At 34.2% G+C, this 25209-nt stretch overlaps 4 protein-coding genes across 5 annotated transcripts; all 4 read right to left on the bottom strand.

The window, feature by feature from the left end:
• Positions 1 to 1221: 1221 nt before the first annotated feature.
• LOC108200180 (uncharacterized) lies at positions 1222 to 13659 on the bottom strand. The gene is made up of 18 exons (XM_017368233.2): positions 13205 to 13659; positions 11310 to 11549; positions 9309 to 9372; positions 9097 to 9226; positions 8845 to 8989; positions 8288 to 8533; positions 8136 to 8214; positions 7381 to 7483; positions 4758 to 4883; positions 4563 to 4676; positions 4091 to 4209; positions 3836 to 3926; positions 3389 to 3481; positions 3199 to 3288; positions 2887 to 3006; positions 2705 to 2796; positions 2454 to 2511; positions 1222 to 1654 (listed from the first exon to the last, which is right to left on the bottom strand). Exons 1-18 carry the CDS (start codon positions 13395 to 13397, stop codon positions 1568 to 1570), a joined length of 2190 nt encoding a protein of 729 aa, XP_017223722.1. The 5' UTR covers positions 13398 to 13659; the 3' UTR covers positions 1222 to 1567.
• A 788-nt stretch (positions 13660 to 14447) lies between these two features.
• Positions 14448 to 16806, bottom strand: LOC108200707 (heat stress transcription factor A-2c-like). The gene is made up of 2 exons (XM_017368948.2): positions 15697 to 16806; positions 14448 to 15273 (listed from the first exon to the last, which is right to left on the bottom strand). Exons 1-2 carry the CDS (start codon positions 15994 to 15996, stop codon positions 14599 to 14601), a joined length of 975 nt encoding a protein of 324 aa, XP_017224437.1. The 5' UTR covers positions 15997 to 16806; the 3' UTR covers positions 14448 to 14598.
• A 229-nt stretch (positions 16807 to 17035) lies between these two features.
• On the bottom strand, positions 17036 to 20146 carry LOC108200708 (acireductone dioxygenase 2-like). The gene is made up of 8 exons (XM_017368949.2): positions 19986 to 20146; positions 18911 to 19022; positions 18732 to 18826; positions 18495 to 18609; positions 18263 to 18387; positions 17935 to 18005; positions 17756 to 17848; positions 17036 to 17279 (listed from the first exon to the last, which is right to left on the bottom strand). Exons 1-7 carry the CDS (start codon positions 20007 to 20009, stop codon positions 17782 to 17784), a joined length of 609 nt encoding a protein of 202 aa, XP_017224438.1. The 5' UTR covers positions 20010 to 20146; the 3' UTR covers positions 17036 to 17279; positions 17756 to 17781.
• An 825-nt stretch (positions 20147 to 20971) lies between these two features.
• LOC108202999 (acireductone dioxygenase 1-like) lies at positions 20972 to 23967 on the bottom strand. 2 transcript variants are annotated; one of them, XM_064084560.1, is made up of 5 exons: positions 23833 to 23967; positions 23631 to 23718; positions 23461 to 23555; positions 22834 to 23091; positions 20972 to 21363 (listed from the first exon to the last, which is right to left on the bottom strand). In XM_064084560.1, the coding sequence occupies exons 1-5, from the start codon at positions 23842 to 23844 to the stop codon at positions 21229 to 21231; spliced, it is 588 nt and encodes a 195-aa protein (XP_063940630.1). In that variant the 5' UTR covers positions 23845 to 23967; the 3' UTR covers positions 20972 to 21228. The 2 variants fall into 2 exon arrangements, with proteins under 2 accessions (XP_063940630.1, XP_017227162.1); XM_017371673.2 differs by having other exon boundaries at positions 22834 to 23073.
• Between the last annotated feature and the right edge of the window lie 1242 nt (positions 23968 to 25209).

Below are 25209 nucleotides of genomic sequence, written 5' to 3'. Positions count from 1 at the left end.
GTCGGTCTCCGTTAAGTTTTTAATGAGTTAATGTTCTATTTCATCATTGTACTCGATCAAAATTTTCAGTTGGCCTACCGAGTAAATTACAAATTTACAAGTAATGTGGAGAAAGATGGGTTTTCTTTTATGAACTCATCTGGACTGCACTGCAGTTCATCTCATCGGTGCATATCAGGCGATAACCTGTAGTTTTAACTAATTACCTGTCTAGCTATTGCTTAGGCCTTAAAGCATTGGAACAAGCTTTTTGTAAATAGAGAAGATGCTGGGTACTTGTAACCAAATACAAATCAATGCACAAGAACTGCACCATGCGAGAACAAGTTTTATGACTTAACAAGTGCGTGCTCTCTACTAGTTTTAGGATGACTTAGTAAATTTATTGATCAAAATGGGCCACTATACTGCCTATATGGCTACATGTAGAAATTTGAGTTAAACTAATATAGAATTAGAGGTTTAGTAAACTACATAGTTTAACACCAGTAACTAATCGACAAGTGCATCAAATATTGCATATCCTGGAACAAAGAAACCCACAAAAAGACTCCTGAATCCCTACTCCCACAACCTTCACCGCCTGCAATACAAGCCACTTCTTGCAGAAGGCCCCTCATCAGCCCTTGCAGGTCCGACCCAACTCACTCGACCCAAAAACATACAGATCTCAATACATACAAGCCAAAAACATGTAATTTTGTTAAGTTTCGTTAAACTTAACATTTTCCGTTAAAGTCAAAGACTTGCTTAACGGCGCCGAAATATTTTTTTTGCTTAATCTCGTGATTGAAAGTTTTTACATGCTTTATTATTTAAACGAAAACTTTTTTGACTCGGTAGGTCAACTGAAAATTTTGGTCCAGTACAGTGATGAAATAGAGCATTAACCCTTATAAGTTATAACGTAGTTATCATCATAACAGGAGTATGTTTAAAATTATGATGTGCTTATGACACATGGAATTTGCTTCTTTAATCCAACGACGATCTTTATCACTTGAGTCACTCCCTTTGTGGGTAATTTATGCATGCAAATTAAGTGTCAAGATGCAAAAGCTGGTTCGCCATAAATACGACAGTCATTTAAGGTTTGTTATCATTTGAGTTATAGAAGCCTGGGCACCAACGATTATATCATCTCACACAAAATTCCTGAGTGTTTGTACTTGGAGAGAGGCTGCAAGTAACATATGAATTGTATTGCCAAACACATAATACTAATAAGCTTAGAAGACCATACTTCCATTAAGATATACCAAAGAAATTTTAATATTTCTTCACACTACACCTAGCTGCACTGACCTTAAGATACATTATTCTGGAAAACTAGATGGTAAACATTTCCCTGTATAGGCAATTATGTCACAAAAATGGAAGGGGATATTTACCCTTAAGGGAATTTACTCACTCTATCGTGTAATACCCTATGACAGAAGACCCTGTATAGATGGAGATATATGTACATACATATAAAAGAATAAGAGGATGCTTCTTTACTAGTTCATGTATACTTACTTTTACACATATCCTCTGGAAACTTGCTTGTCTAGTAAGATTATACAAGTCATACAGCTTCAGCAGGTTGAACTTCTCTGTCATCTACATTGTTTTCACCCTTATCAGCTTCCACAGATGCATAACTATTCTGTCCCTAAAGCAGTAAACAGTGTCAGCATGTGCGATATACAGTATGCTACTCTTTTATGCATGAGTGTAGAACAAACTTGATTATTACAATGAAATAAGATTATCCTATGCTAGGTCTTTTAATTCGCTAAGCATGGTTGGTCAAGATGTTAAGTGACCAGTTCCCCTAACACCTTAACCTTAGGAGGAGAGCTTACCAGGATCATATTATATTCTAACACTCAATTATAACAAGATTCTGGAATTCTAGGTCGATCACTAGTCTTAGAGCCAGAACTTTATATGAGAACGAATATTTTTATGTCAGACTCATCAGTAATAACTGGTGACCAAGTAGTATGATAATAAGCAAGAGGTGATTAAGTTGCAATACTCTTGTTTGCAGTGATGTAAGCAGGGGTATCGTTCGTGTATGTTGTTCAATTTTCTGCACGACAAAAATAATATAAAGTACTCTGGAGGTGGCCTTGAGAAGTGAAAGATACATCTGGACAATTTATAATTTGGTCATTTTTGAGTATGTGGAGTCATCCTCCACACATAATATTCTTTTGTGACCGGAAAGCCCTAAAAATGATATTAATAACTATGATGCAATTGCCGGGTCCAAGTTATTAAAATTGCCTGTTTAATTGGTTTTTGTTTTTTTGTTCTCAAGTGATTCTGTTTTCACAGTTACAATTCTCAACAGTAACCTGGGCCCAAAGACCAAGGGTAAAAACCAATCAACCAATGCTATGGGGAACCCATTCCTAAAGTTACAACTAAATTGAAACTAGCCGAATTACTATATAGATACTTACTTCCTCAGGGAGGTCAACTGGAAATAGATTTATGCTCTTGGGATTGAAGCTGAAATCACTGTAAAAGAAAATCGTATAAACAAATGAATCTATTAGAAGACAGAAAGAAAATAAATAAGCGTATATGCTATTTAGGTTAGGGTAACGTGTTTGAGTCATGAAGATAAAGTATCCCATTCTATGTTTGGTCCAAAAAACATTTGAAACTTTAAAGCACACTTGAAAAAGATGTGGAACAAGATAGGGATCACCTGCGAGCCAAAACAATTTGCCACACATAAGGAACGAAGAATTCCTCAGGGTGACTCTCTTGTTCATATGTAAAGCGTAGTTGAGTGAACATCTGTAAGAGTTAAGGAATGAAGATAAATAGAGAGGAAATAGAACTTAATCAACAACTGACCTTAAGATTACAATGTAACAATAAATATACCTTCATTCCTTCACCTCGCCATGATCTGCAATTGAGAATTATGACTTGCAGTACTTTCTCCACTGACCATTCGCCTTCCAATTTGTGGGCATCTATGCGACTATTGAAAAAATCTAATACCTACAGAGAGCAGAAGGGTGATCAGCCTGCCAGCTAGTAAGGCTGATACACAAGAATGCATAAATACTAACTTAAAATATATTCTCTTAATAAAAGGTTAAATAAAATTATACTTGCTAGAAACAAAGGCATCAGTTATATTTGTGGAAAACTGAAATAAAGAATATTATGATTGAAAGCTCTAATACATACAGTGAAAATGTTCTCAAGCAACTCATTAAAGCGTGGGTGAGACTTGAAAGGCAGAAATATCTCCTGCCGCTGTAACATCGCATAAACAACCTAGACCAATGTAGATATTGTCAAGAACAACCATGAAGACTACATAATTTTTGTTCAAATATAACAAAGCAGTAGCAAGTACAAAACAATGTGATGATACCTCAGGGTTCCGCGGCAAGGCATAAGTCAGAATCACATTTAATATTTCAAGTACGATCCTCAAGAAGTCTGTGTAAATATGCAGTTCCGAGGACTGCCAAAAAAGAAAACAAATCCATTTTAACAAACAAATTTTGAATGACAGTTGTAGAATGATACTCAGGTTGTGTTTGCTTGGATGTAAAGAAAAGAAGTTAAAATAGAATGAATATTGACTAAATTTGTCAGCACAAGTATTTATTTTTTTCTCCACTCCATTTAAAAGTTTTCAAGCCCTCCCAATCTCATCACCAATTATTTGCACACCCGGCCTCGCCCTTATATTATTCTGTTACACCTCTTGCTTCTTTCAGATATTTTTGTTCAGATTCTCGTACACTTCCATTCCTTCCAAGCGAACACAACCTATTATCACAAGAATCATTATGTAGGAGAGGAGTGGACTGACCACCATGTCGTCTGGCAGGATGTCACCGTCCTTTAGTTCCACATTGAAAGAATGCATCTTGCTATTTTTCATCTCTGCTAATTTTGAGTATCTGCATCGTAAAAACGCATCAAACCATAAATATGAGACCTATTTCAAAAGTAACTATTCAAATTAACTCAAATAAGCTTTTATCCAAATTAGCTAGATAGGCATACTAAAGATTAGTGTGTTGAAGAAATACCAAATACAAAAGCTCACACTGGGATAGAATACCTTCGTGAAAGCATGTCAAATAAGCTAACTAAAAGTTGCGAAGCATATGCACTGAGGTGATGGACATGAGGTGCCATGTTTGCCAAAGTTGCTAGACAATTTGTATGGAGATACACATCCTGTCAAAGATTAAAGGTATACATGTTAAAATATATAATACCAAAATTTCAAGCCAGCTAGTTAAGATGATTCTTTTGTGATGATTCATATACTTAATATAAAAAAACATGCCAAATTTGCCAATTATCCAGAATAGGGATATTTACTTTGTGTCAACAAAATTCAATAGATTGGATTCCTGGATCATAAGAAAATGCTGATAATGAAAATTTGATGTTTAGCCATTAATATGTATAAAAGATGCTACTTTCCATGTCACATGAAACAAAGGATATGCTAATCATAGTAAATCGGACAAAAGCAACTGAGTAATAGCAGAAAATGAAAATGTAGTATATGGAGACATAAGTACCCGCAGTTTAGACTGGTTGTTCTTCAGAGTTCTTATAAGGATTATGACCATAAGAGAACCAAGAGAACTATTATGAAGAAGGCGCTCTTTGTACCATGGGACAGTAGGGAGAACCTAAAAGAAAATATGTTACATTTTAAGTATTTCTTACAAATTCAGAGACAACAGTGAGCCAGTAATACTATAAGCACTTACCAGCTTGTGAACACTGGCATTAAAAGAGGAGTCCTGGCTTAGTATAAGAAGGATGACCAGCACCATATAGATTTGATTGGATCTCCTACTTGCAGGATCATATAATGTCTCCAGCAATGGTATCAGCTGTGATTATTAAAGTACCAAGATTAGCGAAAGCCGCATGCATGTAATGTAATTTAAATAACAAATTTCTTCTATAGTACTCCCTCCGTCCCATGGAGTTATATACATATGGGGTGTGGCGCGGAGGTTAAGAAAAAAAGTGTAATTTAGAGCATCTCCAATGAGCTCTTTGAACAAGCTCTTAACTCTAAATTTAAAGAGCAAGTCAAGAATTGGTGCTCCAATGGGCTCTTTGAAGCTCTTTAAAATTTAAGAGCCTACTCTCTCTCCTCTCTTTTAAAGAGCATCTAGTAGCTCTTAACTTTTTATTTATGAATAAAACATAAATTTCCCTCCAATCTTCCTCTCTTTTAGTTAACTTTTTCCTCTCATTTATATAAAATAAATATAAAATATGAATTAAGAGCTAAGTATAAAGAGTAGCATTAGAGTTCTCACGTTTTCCAATGTATTAACTCACTAGGAGCCACATTTTATATTATTGTTTGAGAAATGATTTAGAAGCAACATTGGAGATGCTCTTAGTGAAGAAAACTAGAAAAATGGGTAAAGTGGTGGCACCACCTAATATTGAATGTATAAAGTGGGTGTTGTGTGAGTAAAGTGGTGGGACCAACTAATATTTAATGTATAAAGTAGGTGCAGTGGAAGAAAGTAGTGGGTGTAGTTAAATTTTTATATTAAAAAATTTTAATACTTTGGAAATGTATACAATTGAATGGGACGTTCCAAAAAGGAAACTGTATTGAAATCAATGGGACAGAAGGAGTAACAGATAAGGAAATAAAGACAATTAGATGAAATTCTATAAGCAAGTCACATTTGTGCATATCATAGTAGCTAAAGCTAAGTATCAAATCTTCAGGAAATAACACTCTTAAACAGATCCCAATTATTTATAATATTATTGCCAGGCATTTCAGGATAATTGCCACTCTGGTCTACAGTTGAGGGGAAAAACAGTTAAAAGTTGGAACTGAAGTTCAAATAATGTGGCACCACTCATTTTTATGCTCCAACCATTTTTTTCTTTCAAACCTTAGGATTATGTCTCTTTTGGCATGAATTCATAAGTTGATTAGCAATGTATTTTTACCTAATGCGTAGTCCTGATCTATTGTATAATTGAGGGTTCAAGGTCTACTTTCAACTATCCTACAACTAACAATAGTTCCACAAATATTAATAGATACATATAAAGATAAACTTTGATAAATATTTCAAATTGCCTACAAATCACACTACCAAGTACAGAAAGTATTACTCCATAAAATTCTTGATTATATAACCCAATTGTTGTAAACTAAATTGATCTGGTATATTCTGCTCATGGAGCAGGGTCTAGAAAGGGCACCATGTATGCAGACCTAACCTCTGTTCTAAAAGTGCAGAGACTATGAGCCTGTTTGCCTGGGCTTTTATGCCCACGCTTTAAGCCATTTTCAACTTTAAGCTGAAAAATGTCTGTTTGTGTAATGAGTCAGAAGTCGGCTTAAAGTTAGAGTGAAGCTAGAAACTGAGTAAAATCCAAAAGTTGGTAGGATGTACATTTTTATCAACTTATTTTTTTTATGATTCTTTTTAATAAAAGTCAATTTGAACACTAAAATAGATGATCTATCAAATTTATTTTTATTATTATATTTTTAATAACTCACACGTCAGTTATAATATAAAATTACCCAAACAAACAATTTAAGCCAAACACTTATCACATTAAGTCACTCTAAGCCATAAGTCATTATTTTAAGTCTACCCAAACAGGCTCTATATCAGTAAAGACGCCCCATCTTTGACAATTCAATGGGAAAAAAGAAAAACACATACATCATATGTTATTTCATGTTGTTCCAATATAGTAGACTGATATAAATTCAAAGTGTAAGTTCACTGACATACCATTATTACGTCCCCAAAGAGATTATAGTTCAAGGGAAATAAATTAGAATTTCATTATCTACGGTCAAAATTAAAAAATACCCCCACAAGGAGATTATTTGTTCAAGGGTAATAAATTAGAGTTCTACTACTATGTTTAAATTAATTAAATCAATTCCAAATTCCATTAATTAAAGTTAAACTACGAAATACCTTATATGCATTTACCTTTAGTATTTTGTTTCCCTGAAATTCTAATAGACAAAATGAGAAGTAATTATGTACATAAACTATATTCCATATATTGAAGTAATATCAATCCAAAGGATAGACTTAGTTCTTTATACATACATAACATATAAGAATGATGCATATACTGGAGTAGATGTAAGAAAATTATAATCAATCAAAAGACATCGAGCTTAAATCTCAGAAAGAGTGGTATAGATACTCAAAGGATCATGCATTTCAAGTCACAGAGAAACTAAATAGAACAGAGAGAAGAATACTGTAGTTTGAGGGATATGATGTTTTCCAAGGGTCTGGCATTATGCATTTTAGACTATTATGACACTATAAGTGAGTTAAACCGATATAGACAGGAGGCTACAGTGCGTACCAATGTTTCCAGATCTGTTCGCACCAAGACATACTCAAGAAAGGCTGCATTTCCGTGTACTAGAGAGTACAGTAGAAGAACAGCACCTTCATCTGCCAATGACCTGAGAAGACTTCACCTATTAGACCAAGTCCATTATAACCATAGAGATAAAAATATAGAAACAATATGACACAAAGTTCAATTACAGGTTTGTACCAGGCTATAGAGACAACGCAAACCTTCAGGACGGATGAATTTTACACCTCTAGACTCTAGTGCATTTAAGAGTAGAATTTGTCTAAAGACTCACTTTAGAGGGCAATAAATGGAAGGCAAAGGTTTGACTGTGTTGAGCCAAAAAACTATGTGATAATCTCAAAAAGAGGACTGATGAGCCACTCATGGGCCGGTGAAAAGACCGCAATTTAACACATTAATCGGAAAGTACCAATTTTAATATCTGCAAAATCTATAACATCATGACATACATTGATAGCTATTACTAAACAATTTTATGCAAACAGTGCAGGAAAATATGTTATAGGAATCTTCAAAAACATTCTGCTACATTGGATAGACTCTTTCCGAGTAGAGGTAAGGTCTAGATACATTTAAGGGTTGTACATTGGATGAGTTTGGAGTTTGGACTATATTAAATACAAGAAAATTTACTCAAAACATGGAGGTTAGAGAAGCATGAGAAGTTCCAAACAATAATTTGCCCAATCACCAAGGCATCTACTGAAGAAGCAAAAAGGTTTCATGAGACTTACATGCCAAGAACATCGAAGAGGGAAGCAAAAGGTATAGAAGGACCACTATGTGCATTTCCTTCAATATCAGCACGATCAACTGCAGGCAGGTATATCACTTAGCATAGACAGACATTCAAAGAAGTGCAGGACTACAAAACAAAGGCTCTTACATTCAACATCCCTTGCATATTCCAAAGCCTTGCAGTAAGGATTTTCAGTGAGATAGATTTCTTCTTTCAGAGGAGAATCTGAATTTCCATTGTCATCAGACTTTAATTTCCCAGGTTCCACTGTAACACATCTCCGGAAGTGGATGAGAGTAAGTAATATATTAAGACTGCTCTCAGCTAATGGACTTTTCGAAGTTTCACCGCTTGGACTGACAATGAAAGAGAACGGCAGCATCACCAGATTTGCTGCATATAATTTAATTATAAGGCCATACTTCTTTAAAAATCAAGAATTGATTTTTGTGCCATGACTTGAAAATGAGCAACTATGAACATAAATGAAGGAAAAAACAAGATATTTTCGAGAACTGATTTAAATTCAAGACCAAAAGGGTTGGCAATAATCGTTTTTCTTTCAAATAATGGGAAAATATGAATGACAGAACAGATAATATACACGAGACTGCTTAATACATTTGTGCTAAAATGCAATATGTCAATAAATGCTTGTGACTTGAATCTTTTACACAAGTTTATGAATTTAACAACCACATTACCGGCAGCAGAACCAACTCTCTGCAGAACACCAGGATGACTGTCTTCCGCAATTATAGCGTAAGAAGCTATATTAGAAGGAAACTGAGGCCGAGTAATATAGTTAACTAGCAGCCTGCGAACGACTAGACCAACTATATATTCTTTCTGCATATACAGGAACAGCTAAATTAACAAAACAGTAATACAAAAAGTCCGTCCAGTTAAAAAAAGGACGTCCGGTTCGGCATAATGCATAATTTCGTCCTCTTTACCTGAACCATTGCTGCATCTGTAAATGGGTGGGCGTCGTCTGGTCCTGGTGACGGCCCAGAAAGAAGCTGAGTTGACATGGCGACAAGCATGAAGTTGAGTAATTCATGGTGGAGGATATATGTGTCCAAACTTGAAAAACATAAGAAAATAAAATAAATAAATTCTATCTCTCCCACTAGAAAAAGGATAAAGAGAAGTGCACAGCACATACCTTACATCTACTGATCCAATAAATCTAAGACCGCCATGAAAAACAAAATGTTCTATACTTTGATCTGCAGTAAACCAAAACACAAAGTATTCAGTCAACAGATTGTCATACAAACACTCAACCATACATATACAACGTAATATGAAAAGTGAAGGAGGGTGAAAACAGATAGTACGTATGAGGTTATAGGATACAAGTTCCGTTCAATTATGACTTGGTAAAATATAGTTTTTTTCATTTACGTACACAACTTGAACTTCACTTGTGCTTAAAGACTCAGGCTAGAGTCTTTCAGTTCCATACTTTTATTATTCTTAAAACCCTTGTTTAAAAATTATATTCATGACAAAAACAGTTGACATGATAGATTATTATAAGACGCACTTGACTGTTACATTTGGACAGATAAAAGCTCATGAATCAGTTAAACAACTCTTTTATTTAGTCTAGAAAAAATATCTCCACTTGTTTCGAAACTTGATTCTGGTGCAGATTAACAAATGAATGAAGACGGTTAAATTAACAAGTGCTTCTAAATTTCTGAGTATAATATGAAAGATGTTCAATGCAAAATATATAATATAATATTAACAAATGAATGAAGACGGTTAAAATAACAAGTGCTTATAAATTTCTGAGTATAATATGAAAGATGTTCAATGCAAAATATATAATATAAAAGATATATAAGTAATTTCTTTTTCTTGGTAACCCTTTCACCCTCAGAACTATTTCAAAACAAGTTTGCATGTAATCACACTGTGACATAATAACAATATCAAATATTATTTTTAATACATAAATAAATGAAAAATACTTGCACAATGGAAGTCTAGAATCATCATATATTATTCAAATTTTTGCAATCCAGTTTGATTGCAAATCTTAGGTATAATCATTCTTGCCAATAAGATGCAATGTTCCAACGTCTGTATTACAGAGTTTTCAAAAGTCCAGCAAAACATTAATTAAGAGACCACACCGCCTATTGAAGTTTTGGAGGAAAAAAGGTACTGCTACAGAGCAGCAATATGAGAGAGTGTTTATAAACTCCACAATGCACCACCTTGGTAGATATTCCAGCAAGGAAAATAGAGTTAAAACATCTTGGTAAAAAAGGTTAATTGCAGAGTGTTGTTTAATACTGTTTTATTCATTCTTTAGGCATGTTCAAGTGAATAATAAAACACAAGACACGTCATCAGATAACAGGAAAAAGAATCGCATGAAAGGAATGTGAGGCCTTTACAAAATGCAGATATGTGCCGCCACAAATTGGTCCAGGATGGGATATAAACCAAGTTTTCATTGCAGAATACGGATCAGCAGTCAGCACGTATATGATTATTATTGACTTGTTTAATTTAGTTGATAGATCACATTTAGCCAACCCGTCTTGGGCCTTATTCCATTAGGGATTACTGTCACTATTTTAATGCATTATTATACTTCAATTTGATTAAGATCAATTTTTTTTTCCGTATCCATCTGGATACTTCTTAAATTATTGGTTGTTCTGTAGTTCAACCACTCATGATTGTCACATTATTGTTTCAACTTTTCCTGCATCATTAAGAAAGAGAACTCCCGTACTTTCTACTTTCCCCAGTTTTTTATAGAGGTATTAACAGCAAACCCAATATACAATCTTCAAAAACAATTGACTGCTTAAAGCATCTTCACTCCTCAATACTTGGGCACTACTTGAAGACTAAAATAATACATATTTTTAGGCCTTTGTAGGATTCAATACTTGGGTTAGGTATCTTTGCCAAAAACATAAATGCCCTTAACTCTCAGAATCTTAATTCTCAGCTGCACCCCTTGCATAATAGCTAGGGTTTTAGGTAACAGAATTCAATTTTAAACAAAATGTACCTTAATATTCCACGTGCTATTTATGTATGCATCTCAAGTGATATATGTTGACAGTCACAAATAAGAAACAGCAGAGTTCTTCGTTTTTATAAAACAGAATTGAACACCAGTACTGTGTATTACCTTTGGGGAAACTATCAGGAAGTGCCTCAATGCCATCCACCGACAGGAATAGTTCCTCATATATATTACCTTTTGAATTTTCAATCAAGTGCTTGAGGAAAACAGATGAGATGCGAAGTGCATTTATAGCATTGTTCAGCGCCACAGATGGCACACCAGAAGAAGTAACTAACTCCTGTAAGCACCATCCTAGGTGTATCAAGATCTTAGCAAGGTGCCTTGTGAGGCAATTGTTCTGTGCTGCAGAATTAGAAGACGAGTAACATATCAAAAACAGGTAGATGAAAGGGTGGTCGTAGTAGATTATGCATGTTTTAGATTCCTCCCATTCGTCCTCCTGCAGGTGGTATGTGTGCATGTCTATGTGTGTGTGTGCACGCTCGCATAAACATGGTATACTATAATTAGGACGGATGATAGTAAAATCTCGAAAGAATTTAAGCTCAAGAGCATTTCCAATAGGCTCCCAAATTATTCTTTAGAAAAATAATACAATATGTAGCTCCTAGTAAGTTAATACATAATAGAATAAAGCGACAACTTCAACACCATTCTTTATATTTCCTCCTTATTCATATTTTGTTCTTATATGGGGGGGACGTTGGAGATAGAAATGGAGGGAAGTGAATATTTTATTCAAAAGAAGAAGTTAAGAGCACCTAGATGATCTTTAAAAGAGAATAGAGAGAAGAGGCTCTTAAATTTTTAAAGAGCCTCTAAGAGCCTATTGGAGCACTAATTTTTAGCATCTCGAAGAGTCTCCTAGTTGGCTCTTAAATATAAAATATTAAACTCCTAGCAAGTTTATACACTATTTGGAGTGAACTCCAACAATGTTCTTTATACTCACTCCTAACATTATATTTTATTCTTATTTGAACTCCACTATGACAGAAATTTAAATGAGAGAGGGTGAATATTTTATCATAGAAAATAAGTTAAGAGCCATGTAGTGGCTCTTAAAAGCGAGGAAAGAGAAGAGGCTCTTAGTGTTTTTAGGAGCCACTAGGAGTCTCTTGGAGCTCTAATTTTTCTAATGCTCCTTATTCTTGGACTTAAGAACCTATGTAGGAGTCTCTTGGAGATGCTCTAACATCTTCAAATTTGAAGTTAAGAACTTGTTTAAAAAGTCTATTGGAGATGCTCTAAGTATGAATATGGTCATTGCTCGACAATAGTAACCCTAAATAACGAGTTTGGCAAGATCTTTCCTCTCTAAATAAAGTACAAATGATAAGTATGTGCCCAAAAATTTCAACCTCAATTTTAACAATTCAACTTGCAACTTACAGACCCGATACACTACTAATTTCAGTATCACTAATTGAATATCAATAGAAAAGTTCCAAAGCTTTGACATTCTTGCTCTCTTCAAATTCTCTTCACTTCTCTCAAATTACGACTTAAAAGTAATACTCCCTCCGTCCCCTTTATTTATTTAAAGTGCATAAAATAATTATATCCACTAATTATTTTTTAAATATTCTTTTCCTAATAAAATATTAACAATGAACTTTTATTCACAAAAGGAAGATTCAAAAATAAAATATATCTTTCTATGCACATTAAAATAATGTGTAAAAATTCAAAGTGCAATGTAAAAGAAACCTCAACAGACTAACCGATACACGAGCTGATTCCTAACAATCTCAAGTCCTAACAATACTTAAAATGAAGTTTCATGATTCTACTCCCAAGTTATCCGACTAACAACAAAATTCACATGTCTGAGTAGAAAACACTCAACTAATCATTCACGCTCTCTTCCAATTCCTTATAATATATAAAGACTTTGAAAAAAACAAAAGCGCCACACAGACACAATGTAAAACTAAATTCCACAATCAATCGAAAATTCACCGATAAACAATAGAATAGAGCTAACAATCACTAACAGAAAACTTCGCAAGCTTCGTTGACACGATGCGAAGGCCAGCGGAGATCAACCGGAAGCTGCAGCAACTGCTGCCAGAACTCCGACGTAATCGGAAACGACTTGCCTCCGATGAAAGTTCCGATCAGGTACTCCGCCGTGTCCTGCGGCCGCGCATTGCTGCTCCACCGCGGCGTCGACGGCACGCCTCCCATAGCACCGACACTGCACTTGACGCACTGTATCTGTATCTGTATCTATCTGTGCGTGTATCGATCTAGTGAGTACAGTGTGAATGCAGAGATGTTTTGGATCTTAATTAAGCGATTAGTCCACAGCGAGAGAGAGAGACGAGAGAGAGAGAGAGAGAGAGAGAGAGATATGTTTGTATTAAGAGAAGAAACGTATGTGTTTGTGTGTATGTATCGTTGAAGGAGGACTTGCATCACCAATTTCGAACACGACAGACGCGTGATACACTACAAAACAAATGCTGAATTTGTTTTTTGAGGCCTCAGTTGTCAATTAATTCAACGGTATTTTAACTTTTGTCTTGATATTAATAATTTATAAATACTTCATACTGTTTAGAATAATATTAATTGGTTAATAAAAATAAAAAAAATTGAAATTTGATTACAACGAAAATTATAATGGTACCGCAGAATTGTGGTTTTAATATAATATGGGTTGTGCCGAGATAAAGAATATTACTAATTACAAAATATAATTATAAAATATTAAATAAATAAATCAAATATATCATTATTAAAGAGATAATAAAAATATATCTAAGATTTTTGTAAAAAAAATTGAAATTTAACTTTTAAATGTTTTATGATTCATAAAAATACTATAATCACTTAAGAAAAAAAGCGTTAAAGTTTTGTTAGAGTTAAAAACAGAACATTATTTTTGCTGGAGTTTAAATAAACAAAACGCTAAACGATTATCCGACACTAATAAATGGTATTTAGACTATTTTTCTGATTTATGTTATTTTGGACATTAATTGTGTGTTGGATGATATAAGGGGGTCTTTTTTTTCTTTTTTAGCAAACTTTTACCTTTTTATTACATGATCAAGCAAAAATAATCATAGCTCTGAGCAATTATAACTACTACTGTGTGAGTTTAAAACCTGAAAGAAAAAGCTCAGACTTAAATTTAAAGATATTTCTGAACATGCTTGCTCTAAGGAGCTTCCCAGGTTCTAGCAACAGAATGTTCAGCACTAAAATCTATGATCAACAACCACAAAGCACTGAAATAGAAAGCCAACTAATCAAGCAGGCTTAGGCTTCAATTATGCCTTCAATTATATAAAGAAGAAACCAAAATGAGATCTATCTCAAGATTGGTTTTGGCTGACAGAGCAACAGTTTACTATCTTAATGATTCTCAAAACCAATCTGATCAGCCAACACTAAACAGACCTGACTCTTCTGTTATACAATTATTCAGCAGGTCTTGCCAAAACTGCTTATCAAGTCCTTTATTTTCTCCTTCATATCTCTGCTGACTCTCTTCATAGGTTTCTTTCAGTTCTTGCTTTTTCAAAGAGAGCGTTTTTATCACCGGGACTTTGATGTCACCAAAATCCTTTCTTCCTGATTCAGCATAAAACCGCCTTCGGACCTCAACACTTCCATATACATGACCACTTGCCTTACTTCTCTTCTTACCGACTGCTTCCACAAGTTTGTCCCTTTTAAATGATTTAGCTAACTTCTGCATTGAACTTGGATTACGGATCATTTTTGCCAAAAAGGCCATGATATCTTGTTGCTTTATCTCTGTCTCTTTTAGTCTGCTTTTCATTGCTCTTAGGTGTGCTTTAGTGTTCTGGATTTCTTGTGCAAGTCTAACCAGCTCCGCCCTTAAGACTTCCTTGTCAAACCTCAAGCCATCGGTTCCTACTTCTGACCCACAACGAACTACTTCAACACAGGACTCACTGGGACCTTGGAGTGGATGATGAAGATTGGAAGGTGGTTTCCTCCTCCTTACTTGTTTCAAAAGATGCCTCTGTCCCCTTAAAAACCATTCACTGGCAAACTCCAATTTGTCTGGATCCACTTTTCTAAAGCCCTGCATAAGTTTTAAGGGCCAGGAGAAATTAAGTAATCGATAAACCCTTCCTGAAATTATTTCAATTTATACCAATGCAAGCATTGCAAAATATTATGGTTAAAATGATAAGAACAGGGGTCACGGTGAACATGCATATTCTCGTGTCGTCTTCTTACAATTCTTAAAGAACAGTCACTAAAATTGTATATTTTACCTAAAAAGATGAACCAGATCTGCAGGAGACCCTAAATTTCTTGTTTATTAATACATTCAATTACTGGTATACAACAAATGATGCAATTGTCATTTTCATGCAGAGTAGATGACATTGAAATAACGCTAGAACACAAGAAACAAGCAAAGCTAGAGCACCATATTGATGTAAACCAGAGATAAATGAGAACTTTGGAACCGGCCTACTTTGAAGAAGATAGTACTTACATATGTATTAAGCTGCCTGATAAAACTTGACAATTTACTATGCTTGAAGTATTTGGGAAGCAGTTGAAGGGCAAAAGCATCGGGATCCCAAACAACAAAACTATTGTTTTCTTTGCCCCAAGAAACAATATGGTTGGTGTTTGGATCATCCACAATGTCACAAATCTTGCTAAGAAACGGGGGAGGACTCGTGCCTTGGAGACCTTCCATTGCTTGTGGAACAGCACTGGATGCCTCCCTCCAGTAACATGAACTCACTCCATTATCTTCTTGCACCGGCACTAGGCCTAGATGATCCATACAAGCAACAAACAGAGCTTTGATTGATAGTAAGCAAAACTAGAAGTGAACTTACTGTCAAAACAAAAACACACAGTATGTCCCACTCGAAATTAGAGTACGAGAGTACTAGATGTGATTAAGATTTGTGAAATGTGATAGGCAACAACAATATTTATTAGCATTTGCTGAGTGGATCAATGGACAGATGGTAAGTCAATGATGAAAGGGGATCAAGATGGGACTCGCCAAAATGATCCCCCGTGTCTTTCTATATTGGGAAGCTGTTAGGCAGAGCGTTTACTTTTGTTTCTTTATAGAAGCCAAAGGACAGGTGTGACACAGATGATGAAACATGTGCCAGCACTCAGACAAAAGGGGAAAGAAGTGTGCTTACCATTATTAAGGATTGATCATGTATGTTTCAAGACTGAGATAACATGAATATTGTCGAGGCAAAGTCTTGTACACCGGGTACGACCAGTATAACGGTACAGGTACTTTTTAGAAGTTTTGATTGCCAGCAAAACAATAATAACAAATCAACTGTCAAAATTTTTATAATGTATGGAATACATAGTAATCAAAGTAAGCATCTCTGGTGTCACTGATGAATAAACAAAGATGGTGGCCCTAAGGTCCCCCCTGGATCTCCCAATTAAATCCTTGCAATCTATGCATTTTCTAGGTGGATTGTCGCTTTAAACAGTGTAGTTGGTGGACAGGTGCCAATCTTAGAGTGGTTGTACTAAATAATCTGTGCTGGACGAAATTTCATTTCCAAGCCTATGATCTGATCTGCTTAGGAGAACAAGGGTGAAAACTGAAAATAAAACCTACTTAATTCTGCAAAAAGTGGAATAAGTAATTATATGATGCAACTAATTACAATAAGCCACAACCATTGTGGTAATTAAATTATAACATTACTCATAGTATAGTTGTCTGTACCAAGAGCAAACAGATGTTAAATTACAGCATGTATCACAATATTTCCACCATGCTTTACTCAGCGGAACAAGTGTCTTCATTTCTAAAAGAAGCGTATTCGCCTCGCCCAATAAACAAGGACATTACTTTATCAATGTATTGATTCTTGCATAAGCCATCTAACATCCGCCTGATTACAATATTTGTTTTACGACCTTCACTCAAAAATTCACCAAAAAGGTTCCACAGGGTGCACTGATTACTTACAAACACAATTCTCACATTCCAACAAGAAAAAAAAAATGTCTAAAATTGTGTCCAATAAAGTACAACATGCCTATATAGCACTTTCTTGAAGCCTTTCACTGCAATTTCTGCAAAACAAAGCGTAAATTCTCAAGCCAGTACATGGTAACATGTCAAAAAAATATGCTAGTTTCTTCTTTTTATCGAAAATAGTACTAAAACATAAGAATACTTGATAAATAACATTAGTGGAGATTCAACCACTGAATATTCGAACTGCTGGTAATTCCTACTAAGATTTATTTTCTTGTTTCTGGATTCAAAGAAACATACATTACTTGTTATTTGAGATGATTCCCTAGTTTCATGATAATAGATAATTTCATCAAATTCAACTGTTTATGGTGAAATTCTTAGAAAGAACAGATATTATTGTAACAAAAGGATTAACATAATCCACATTAGAATTCTCGAGTTTGCAAGTTTCCTCACCCTACTGATGTGTTTCAGGCCATTGGAGGAAAACAAGTGTTACACGTTATTTAATTAATCAAATTAGCAGTACTAATCTTATTGACAAACAAGTTGAGAAAGGGTAGATTACTTTTCATCAATCTTGAGTGTATGTTATCAAGCTGCGGCATCCACAGAGGTATTTTCATCTGCCTTATGGATAAAGGATTCCAGATACTCCTTCCTATATGAAATCAAATGATTAGTTTCTAAATATATTTTAGAAACACAGACTCAAATCCAAATGCCAGCAGTCCAACAAAAGCAAACCTTGCAGGCAGATGATCATGTGGACGACTATAAGGAGTCCATATAGGATCGCCAACAAAAAGCCGCATAACCTGGTGAGTGATGGACAAGCATATCTTAGTATCAAATAGCAAAATGGTGTACTAAATCAATCTTATCTGCTCCATTTTGAAAAAGACAAATGTATTAAATGTCCCAGATCAATTGCATAATAGAAAGCAAGGCACCAACCATATTTAGACAATTTAACCGAATTATGTAGGAGAGCTTTTAAAAGTATATGTAGGACAAAAATGCACTGTGCTTATCAAGGAATAGTCCAGAGGTGAATGCATGCAACTGTTATTACCTTAACATGATTGTTTGTATCAAGAGTGAACCGATGATAGATTCCAGCAGGCAGTATAATCATTCCGCCTTTCTTTACCATTAGGCGGATCCAATTATCATCATGATCCCTTACATCATAATAACCTTCAAGAAAAGAAGGGATGGGATAGAATTAGAGAACCTGGAACTGGTAGATGGTTGTCAAATTCTAACTAAAAAAGCAAATCTGAAAAGTAATCTTTAGTCTTTACAGCTTCCAGCAACACAATAACGGATTTCCTCATCAATGTGAAGATGTTCTCGAAAAAAGGTTTTTATTGTCTGTTCATAATTCGGCAAGTTTTCAGGGCACACCTCACGGAAGTCCTGTAAAAAACCTTTCACTTTGTTATACAGTTCTAATTGCTGTACTTTGCATACAGAGTTGAATAGCTGAAAGTTGAAACAATACTCATTATCAAATAAGTGAAACGGGACATTTTTCTTACCGTGTAAGAGTATCCACGAGTTTCACGAATTTTCTTTAACTCGTCATCTGTTTCATAATTATCTGCATCTAATCGCCAGCTGAGCACCCCAAGTCCTGCAAATTAACACAGGACAACAGGCTCACTTAGAGAATTATCAATGTTTAGATGATATTGTATTGTTTAGTGCAAGTACATACCAGCAAGTTTCTCCAACGAGACAAATTCCTTTGGATTTCGGTGATGGGGTAATCTTTGATCATCATCAGTATCATCCATATACCATGCCTGTAAAACTTCCTCCCTGTCATCCTGTACGAAACCGAAATGCTGAAAACTATACATATTTTCTTCCTTGTCTATGCCAAAAATCTTATGTGTTGCTACGCCAAATGTTTAACCATAGCAGGTTTTAATCATTGTATGCAGTGAGTTTGATTATCGTAGCTTGTATGATTTATAAAAATTAGTAACAACATTCAGAAAACAGAATGGAAATACAGCATTGACTTGCTTTCAGTAACATCTTGTTGACAGCAGCCTAAATGAAATAGCTGCAGATTATTTTTGTCACTGGCACTTTAAGCACTAGCACTATAATTAGGTTAATTATTACAAAATATGTTATTACCAACCCTCTTCCCAAACATTAAGCCAATTAATACCACCAACTTTCATCCGTCAATCTAATTACAAGATCAGACTCGGTCCACAGCAAATTTTCTACAAGATTTTTTTAATAAAACAAAGGGTTCAGAATGCTGGGACTGAATTCTGAAATGGTTCTCTTCTGCACACAACGTTCATTATCTAAAAAAGTTTAGATCATATACAAATCTCCTCTCATCAGTCTAGCTCTATGTTTCTTCAAAGTGTCATATCATTTTCATCTACATTCTAACCAACCAAACACACAAAATATGTCCCACTCGTAAGTAGAAGTTCGTCGAGGGTGAGATGTAAGCAGACCTCACTACACGAAGCCATAGCTCCATTTCAGCCAACCAGACACAGCAAGAAGTTCATACATATCAAGAACCTAAGAGCTAAGGTGATAGTAATCCACTAATCCTTATAGACTGCAAATAATGAACTTGACACTGATGGATTTCCATATTCAACTAAATTCAAACTCACCAACAAGTCAAATAATCTATGGGAAACAACAAACAGAAAAGGTAGTAAAAAAATGTTAGTTCATTGCAGTGAATTATATGTTTGTGTGTGCATATTCTATGCAGATCAAATGCAAACATAGAGCACAGAAGAGCTTACCTTTATTGTTGACCCCATTTGCATCTTTTGATGTAGTAAGGATTTTCGTGGAACAAGATTCTGATGACTGAAGCTAATCTTTAAACGAATTCCTCAGTGTTCTGCTGTATATATAATGCTCCTCTAAGAAGAGTTTGACCCGTATTACCTAGAGAAACAATTTTGAATAGTATGATTTTGTGAATTGATAAATAACTTCACTTTTACTATTTAAGCATAAAATAGACTTGTATGGCTTGTATTATTTTTGAATTAGATAACTTATTCTTGAAAAAATATATGTATGGATATGTGATTTATTCTGCAAACAAGTGACTTATTTCTATAAATAATTAATATTTAATATCTATTAAATATGTAATACTAAAAATTATTTTATAGATGTCAAATATCTTTTCAAAATAATTTCTTATTTTCATAAAAAAAAGCCTAACAGATATATCCAATATTATATTGAAATTCAAAGTAAGTATCTACTATCTTGAATTCAAAATGAAGCTTATTCATGGATTAAATATAAATTGAAGTTTGCTCGTGTGAATATAAGGAGTACTCTCCGTATATAAAACATTTTCAGAGTTTAAGTAATTATTTTTTGCGCAAAGACTAAAAGTTGATTAGGTATATATGTCATCAAAGTCATAAGGTAGTAGAATAAGCACTCAATTTAGATCGATCTAATCGGAAGTTAACCAAATACTTGGTGAGCACTAAAACATTAAAACCGAGTCCTGAAAAATGTGAATACCTACTCTAACCAAAAGGATGCAATCTGAGTAGGACGGATTTGATTTTGACATGTAAATAAGATGCAGTAAAAACAAAAATTATACTGTTTCTAATTAATGGCCTCTTTATGCACATGGATGAAACTGGAAATGGTAATTTTGAACTCGCTCTCTTCTGCGGACTAAGCATAGCATTTAGCATAGATGATGGATGTTTATGACGGGGCATTTGACAGTTGCTGATAGAACTCGAAAACAAAACTGCTAACTGGTCGTAGACCATTTACATTTTACAACCATTTTGAACATTATAAGGCATAAGCTTAGCTGCTTACAGAAATATGTTCTGACAGCTCTAGCAAAACATGTGACCACTAGTCCCATAGTCCCGGGATTAATTGGTGTAAGCAGATTATATATAGTGTGCGTTCAAATTTGAAAAGTACAGTACTGATAGAAGATATATTATATAATCGACGCAGTCAGGTACTGAGACTCTATATTTATGTTCTGCCTCAGTGAGCTTCAAGAGGGGAACCAACTCCAACCTTACTGGTGAAATTCTTGATGTACTCTCGTCGAGAAGGATGATTATCTTGTGGCCGATTATGTGCAGTCCAGACCGGCTCTCCCAGGAACAACCTCATCAACTGCACCACCAAATCTCAATAAGATTCAATCAAATAGCTCAGCAAAATATGAAAGTGATATAAACCCACCAGCACTACTTGATGATAATATTTAAAATAAAAAATAATGACTACTTCGTAACATATTACATGAGTATTGATTTTACACAACTTTGGTCTTATCACAGAGGAACAATGTTAAGATAATCTGACAACTGGCAGTTTGTATTATTTACCTAACATGCAACCGAAATATAATAATATAAAGGACTAAATAACCCCATCAATTTTAGATGGAGGATCAAACTAACCGCTACCTATAACAATTTATAACAATGAATTCAGGAAGTTTGGATCAAATTTGCCATCACTGTTCAGACATTTTAGTCAATGAACTTAAATCGTGCAAGTGCTCTTAAACTTAAAAACTAGTGTCGAAGGACAGACACTGATGTCATCTACCAAATATTAATCTTCAAACTGCTTCTTATATCTTGTCTTTCTTAGAACAACATATCTAATCTCCAAAGAAACACTTCATAAATATTTTTATAAAGGAGAATTAATATGAGTATTTATCCTTTGCGTGATTACACTTGCACCTTATATCTGGTTACTTGAATCTATTGCAATTGAAATTGGCTTCTCGAGCCAGCAATATAAGGATGCCACTAGAGGAGTTCAGGGCAAGAATAATTGTATATAGGTGATGAGTTATCCAGGCTATTAGCACTATGAGATAATGTGAATAAAGTTATCTGTGATTAGTTATGTTATTCTGACTCGGGTACGAAGTGTCGGATAGGATACATATCCGAGTGTTGTACTCGAAAAATCTTTAAAATGGGGCCATGGGGACACTGTCCTAATTTTTTAGACACAGGTATGGGGACATGACATAATACATTAATAAATAAGCATGGAAAGTGGATACCTTAACAATAAGTAACTATCAAGTTCTGATCAAACACAATTATGTAGGGGATTTTGCAAATTAGGGATCTACTCCACTTGTTTTTAATTTTAGCTTCTTTTTTTTCTGGTTTGCATTGTATATTCAACTTATGTGGTCTTTTAGTTGGTCAAAGTGCCACATTTCAATCAAAGAATCCGACACGGAATAAGTGTTGTGTCTGAGACCGAGTGTCCAAGTGTCGGACACAAGTACGACCACCTAAACAAAAGAGTCGGAGTAACATAGGTGATTGGAAAATCCGACTATATTATTTAATTATATTGAAAACACGATCAAGAATAGTTTTTAGCAGACAGTAATCATTTCTTACTCATATTAATGTGAAATAAATTACTTAGTGGTATTATACAAGTTAATGTGAGCATTTAAGCATTTAGCTTATTGTGACTGGTATAAACACCAAGCCTGCATGTCTATAAAGTGTCATCATGATCACTAGTAAAACTCGAAACCCCAAATGCTCTTACAAGTCTTCAAACAGTAAGCAGATAGTTCAACCAAGAGTCATTAGTTACCTTAATATAGTTAGACGTGTCAAGAGTGAAGCGGTGGTAAATCCCTGCCGGCAGTATAATGAGATCACCTGGCCTTATCCAAATTCGAATCCAACGATCATCCTTGTCCCGTACATCAAAATACCCATTCCCTTTCAAACAATAACGTATCTCTTCATTAGCATGAATATGCTCAGTATAGAAATTCCTCAGTTTCTGCTCATAGTTCTCCACTTTCTCAGGGCATAAATCCAGCATGTCCTGGAAAAAAACCAGCACCTTCCACTTTTTAAAAAAAACTAGCACCTCCACAGCAATATTCTATCCCCAAATTTTAAACCCTCTTTATCGGACTAGTTACTGTAAGACCTCTATAAATCATCACGGAAATACACAACTTACATCTTTCAAAACGAAGTCTCTCTATGCCTGTCTAGCCCTAATTCTAACCAAAATCATAACAGTTATCAAGTAATGGACATAAAACTAATCTGCACATCTTATAATCAGACCATAAAAAACATATTATCTTATCGAGGCTACTAAACAATCAACATTTTACATTAAATTGAATTTCTAAAGAGTTAAATTCCAATTCTATAGAGGGGCACAAAAAAGAAAAACACACACACACACACAGGTAGCTACCATGTAATTATAGCCCCTATCTTGTCTGATCTTGAGCAATTCTTCATCATTCTCGTAATTCTTCGGGTTCAAATGCCAATAAAGAACTCCAATATCTGTATAAATCTTTGTCATCAGATCATAAAAATAGCTCCAAAGTTTGAAACTTTAAACAAGACCAAGAAGAAAACCTGCTAAATGATGAGGGGAAACAAATTCTTGAGGGTTGCAATGATGAGGAAGCCTTTTATCTTGATCATTTTCTTCCGTAAACCATGCCTATATATACAATATACTCACATATAAGAGAAACCCATATCAAATTAAGCACACATAAAATGAGTATAAAGACTTGGCAAGAAAAATGAAATTATTAAGAAGTCAATTGTTTACCTTAATCGCCATGTTTATTCCTGAGAATAGACCACACTGAATCTGATCAGTGTTGCTGGAAATGATGACCAAAAATTAAAATAATTTGATTTTTGAATTAGGCTTGAGCTTAAATTTTAGTACTCCCTCCGTCCCAAAAAGCTTTTCTCGTTTGATATGTCGGGACTGTTCATAACATGAGACAAATGACTAATTTACGTCTAATCTATAATACTAAATATAATCATGAGTGATCTTGTTGGGTTCGTATTTACGAGTACTTTAATACAGTGAAATTTTTATATTTAATACTAATATAAAATTAAAGATATTAATGATCAAAAGTGTGTGTTGGCAAACGTGAAAAGGAGAAACAGGAAAAGTATTTAGGGACGGAGGGAGTATAAAATATATAATGGGGCATTTTATTTTAATTTTGTCATATATGTACACTCCTAAAAGAATATAAAATTCCAGTTGGGGATTCTCCCGAAATTGTTGTGTGACAAATTGTTGTGTTTGGTTGGGATGAATGATTCCGGGAGGAATGGAATGAAAAATGAACTATCTTATTGATAATTTTTAAGAAATTTCATTCATTCCTCTATTCCATTCCATTTGAGATGGAATGCTCCATTCTCTCTCATCCTCAATTTCTTCTCAATCTCATCATAGCAATTTTGCACTTTCTCAAATTTTTTTCAAAACTTTCTTTCATGTATTTTTACTCATTTCATTCCATTCCATTCTCCCCAACCAAACACAACATAAGTTTGGTTACATAAGAAAGTGTTTTTGGCGAAATACGAAATATGTTGACACTTAAAAATAATTACAGTTTTTTTTAAATTAATAATCTGCATGCATTGTTAACTGTAGAGTGAAATCTGAATGCATATTGTATTGAAAATGGATGAGATTTATATTCCAAAGTTGAGAAGCCGCGCGTTGCGGCGGTTTATAAAAATTATATTAATAATTTAATATTAATATTTACAGAATAAAATAATTTTGTGGTTGTTTATAAAAAATATATTAATGATTCAAAATTAATATTTTTAGGATAAAATAAATTTTATATTATAAAAATCTTGATGTAATACCAATAATAATATATATAATTGCAAAATTGGACTATAATACATTGTGAAAAAATGAAAATAAATTTATACACGTAATTAACAATTTAAAGTACGACGAATCTTAATTTTATTTGTTTTTTTTAAAAGTAATCATGTTCTTACATTATCACCTTCCTCCAATTTTTTTGGATTGATTGTACACAAAAATATCTAACTTAAATCCGTGAGATAGTGGTCTATAACTACCTTTGCTTGTAACAACCTTTATTTTTTAATAGTGTATAAACAGCCTTCACTTAAAAGTTGGTTGAACGGA

The sequence above is a fragment of the Daucus carota genome, chromosome 9 (assembly GCF_001625215.2).
Source record: "Daucus carota subsp. sativus chromosome 9, DH1 v3.0, whole genome shotgun sequence".
NCBI classification, from domain to species: Eukaryota; Viridiplantae; Streptophyta; class Magnoliopsida; order Apiales; family Apiaceae; genus Daucus; species Daucus carota.
This window is presented reverse-complemented; position numbering and strand designations above follow the sequence as displayed.

Excerpts from the sequence above, each read along its gene's own strand:
- LOC108200708 (XM_017368949.2), bottom strand. The coding sequence starts at position 20,009 with ATGCAAATGGGGTCAACAATAAAG. Across the intron at positions 19,023-19,985 it reads AAATGGGGTCAACAATAAAG|GATGACAGGGAGGAAGTTTT; the intron begins GTAAGCTCTTCT and ends GGTTTCGTACAG. Across the intron at positions 18,006-18,262 it reads ATACAAACAATCATGTTAAG|GTTATGCGGCTTTTTGTTGG; the intron begins GTAATAACAGTT and ends ATCACTCACCAG.
- LOC108202999 (XM_064084560.1), bottom strand. Across the intron at positions 23,092-23,460 it reads ATAGGGGCTATAATTACATG|GTGCTGGTTTTTTTCCAGGA; the intron begins GTAGCTACCTGT and ends AAAAAGTGGAAG. Across the intron at positions 21,364-22,833 it reads ACACGTCTAACTATATTAAG|TTGATGAGGTTGTTCCTGGG; the intron begins GTAACTAATGAC and ends TTGGTGGTGCAG.
- LOC108200180 (XM_017368233.2), bottom strand. The coding sequence starts at position 13,397 with ATGGGAGGCGTGCCGTCGACGCCGCGGTGGAGCAGCAATGCGCGGCCG. Across the intron at positions 8,990-9,096 it reads CAGATGCAGCAATGGTTCAG|AAAGAATATATAGTTGGTCT; the intron begins GTAAAGAGGACG and ends CTGTATATGCAG. Across the intron at positions 4,210-4,562 it reads ACAACCAGTCTAAACTGCGG|GATGTGTATCTCCATACAAA; the intron begins GTACTTATGTCT and ends AATCTTTGACAG.
- LOC108200707 (XM_017368948.2), bottom strand. The coding sequence starts at position 15,996 with ATGGATCATCTAGGCCTAGTGCCGGTGCAAGAAGATAATGGAGTGAGT. Across the intron at positions 15,274-15,696 it reads TCAGGCAGCTTAATACATAT|GGCTTTAGAAAAGTGGATCC; the intron begins GTAAGTACTATC and ends AAACTTATGCAG.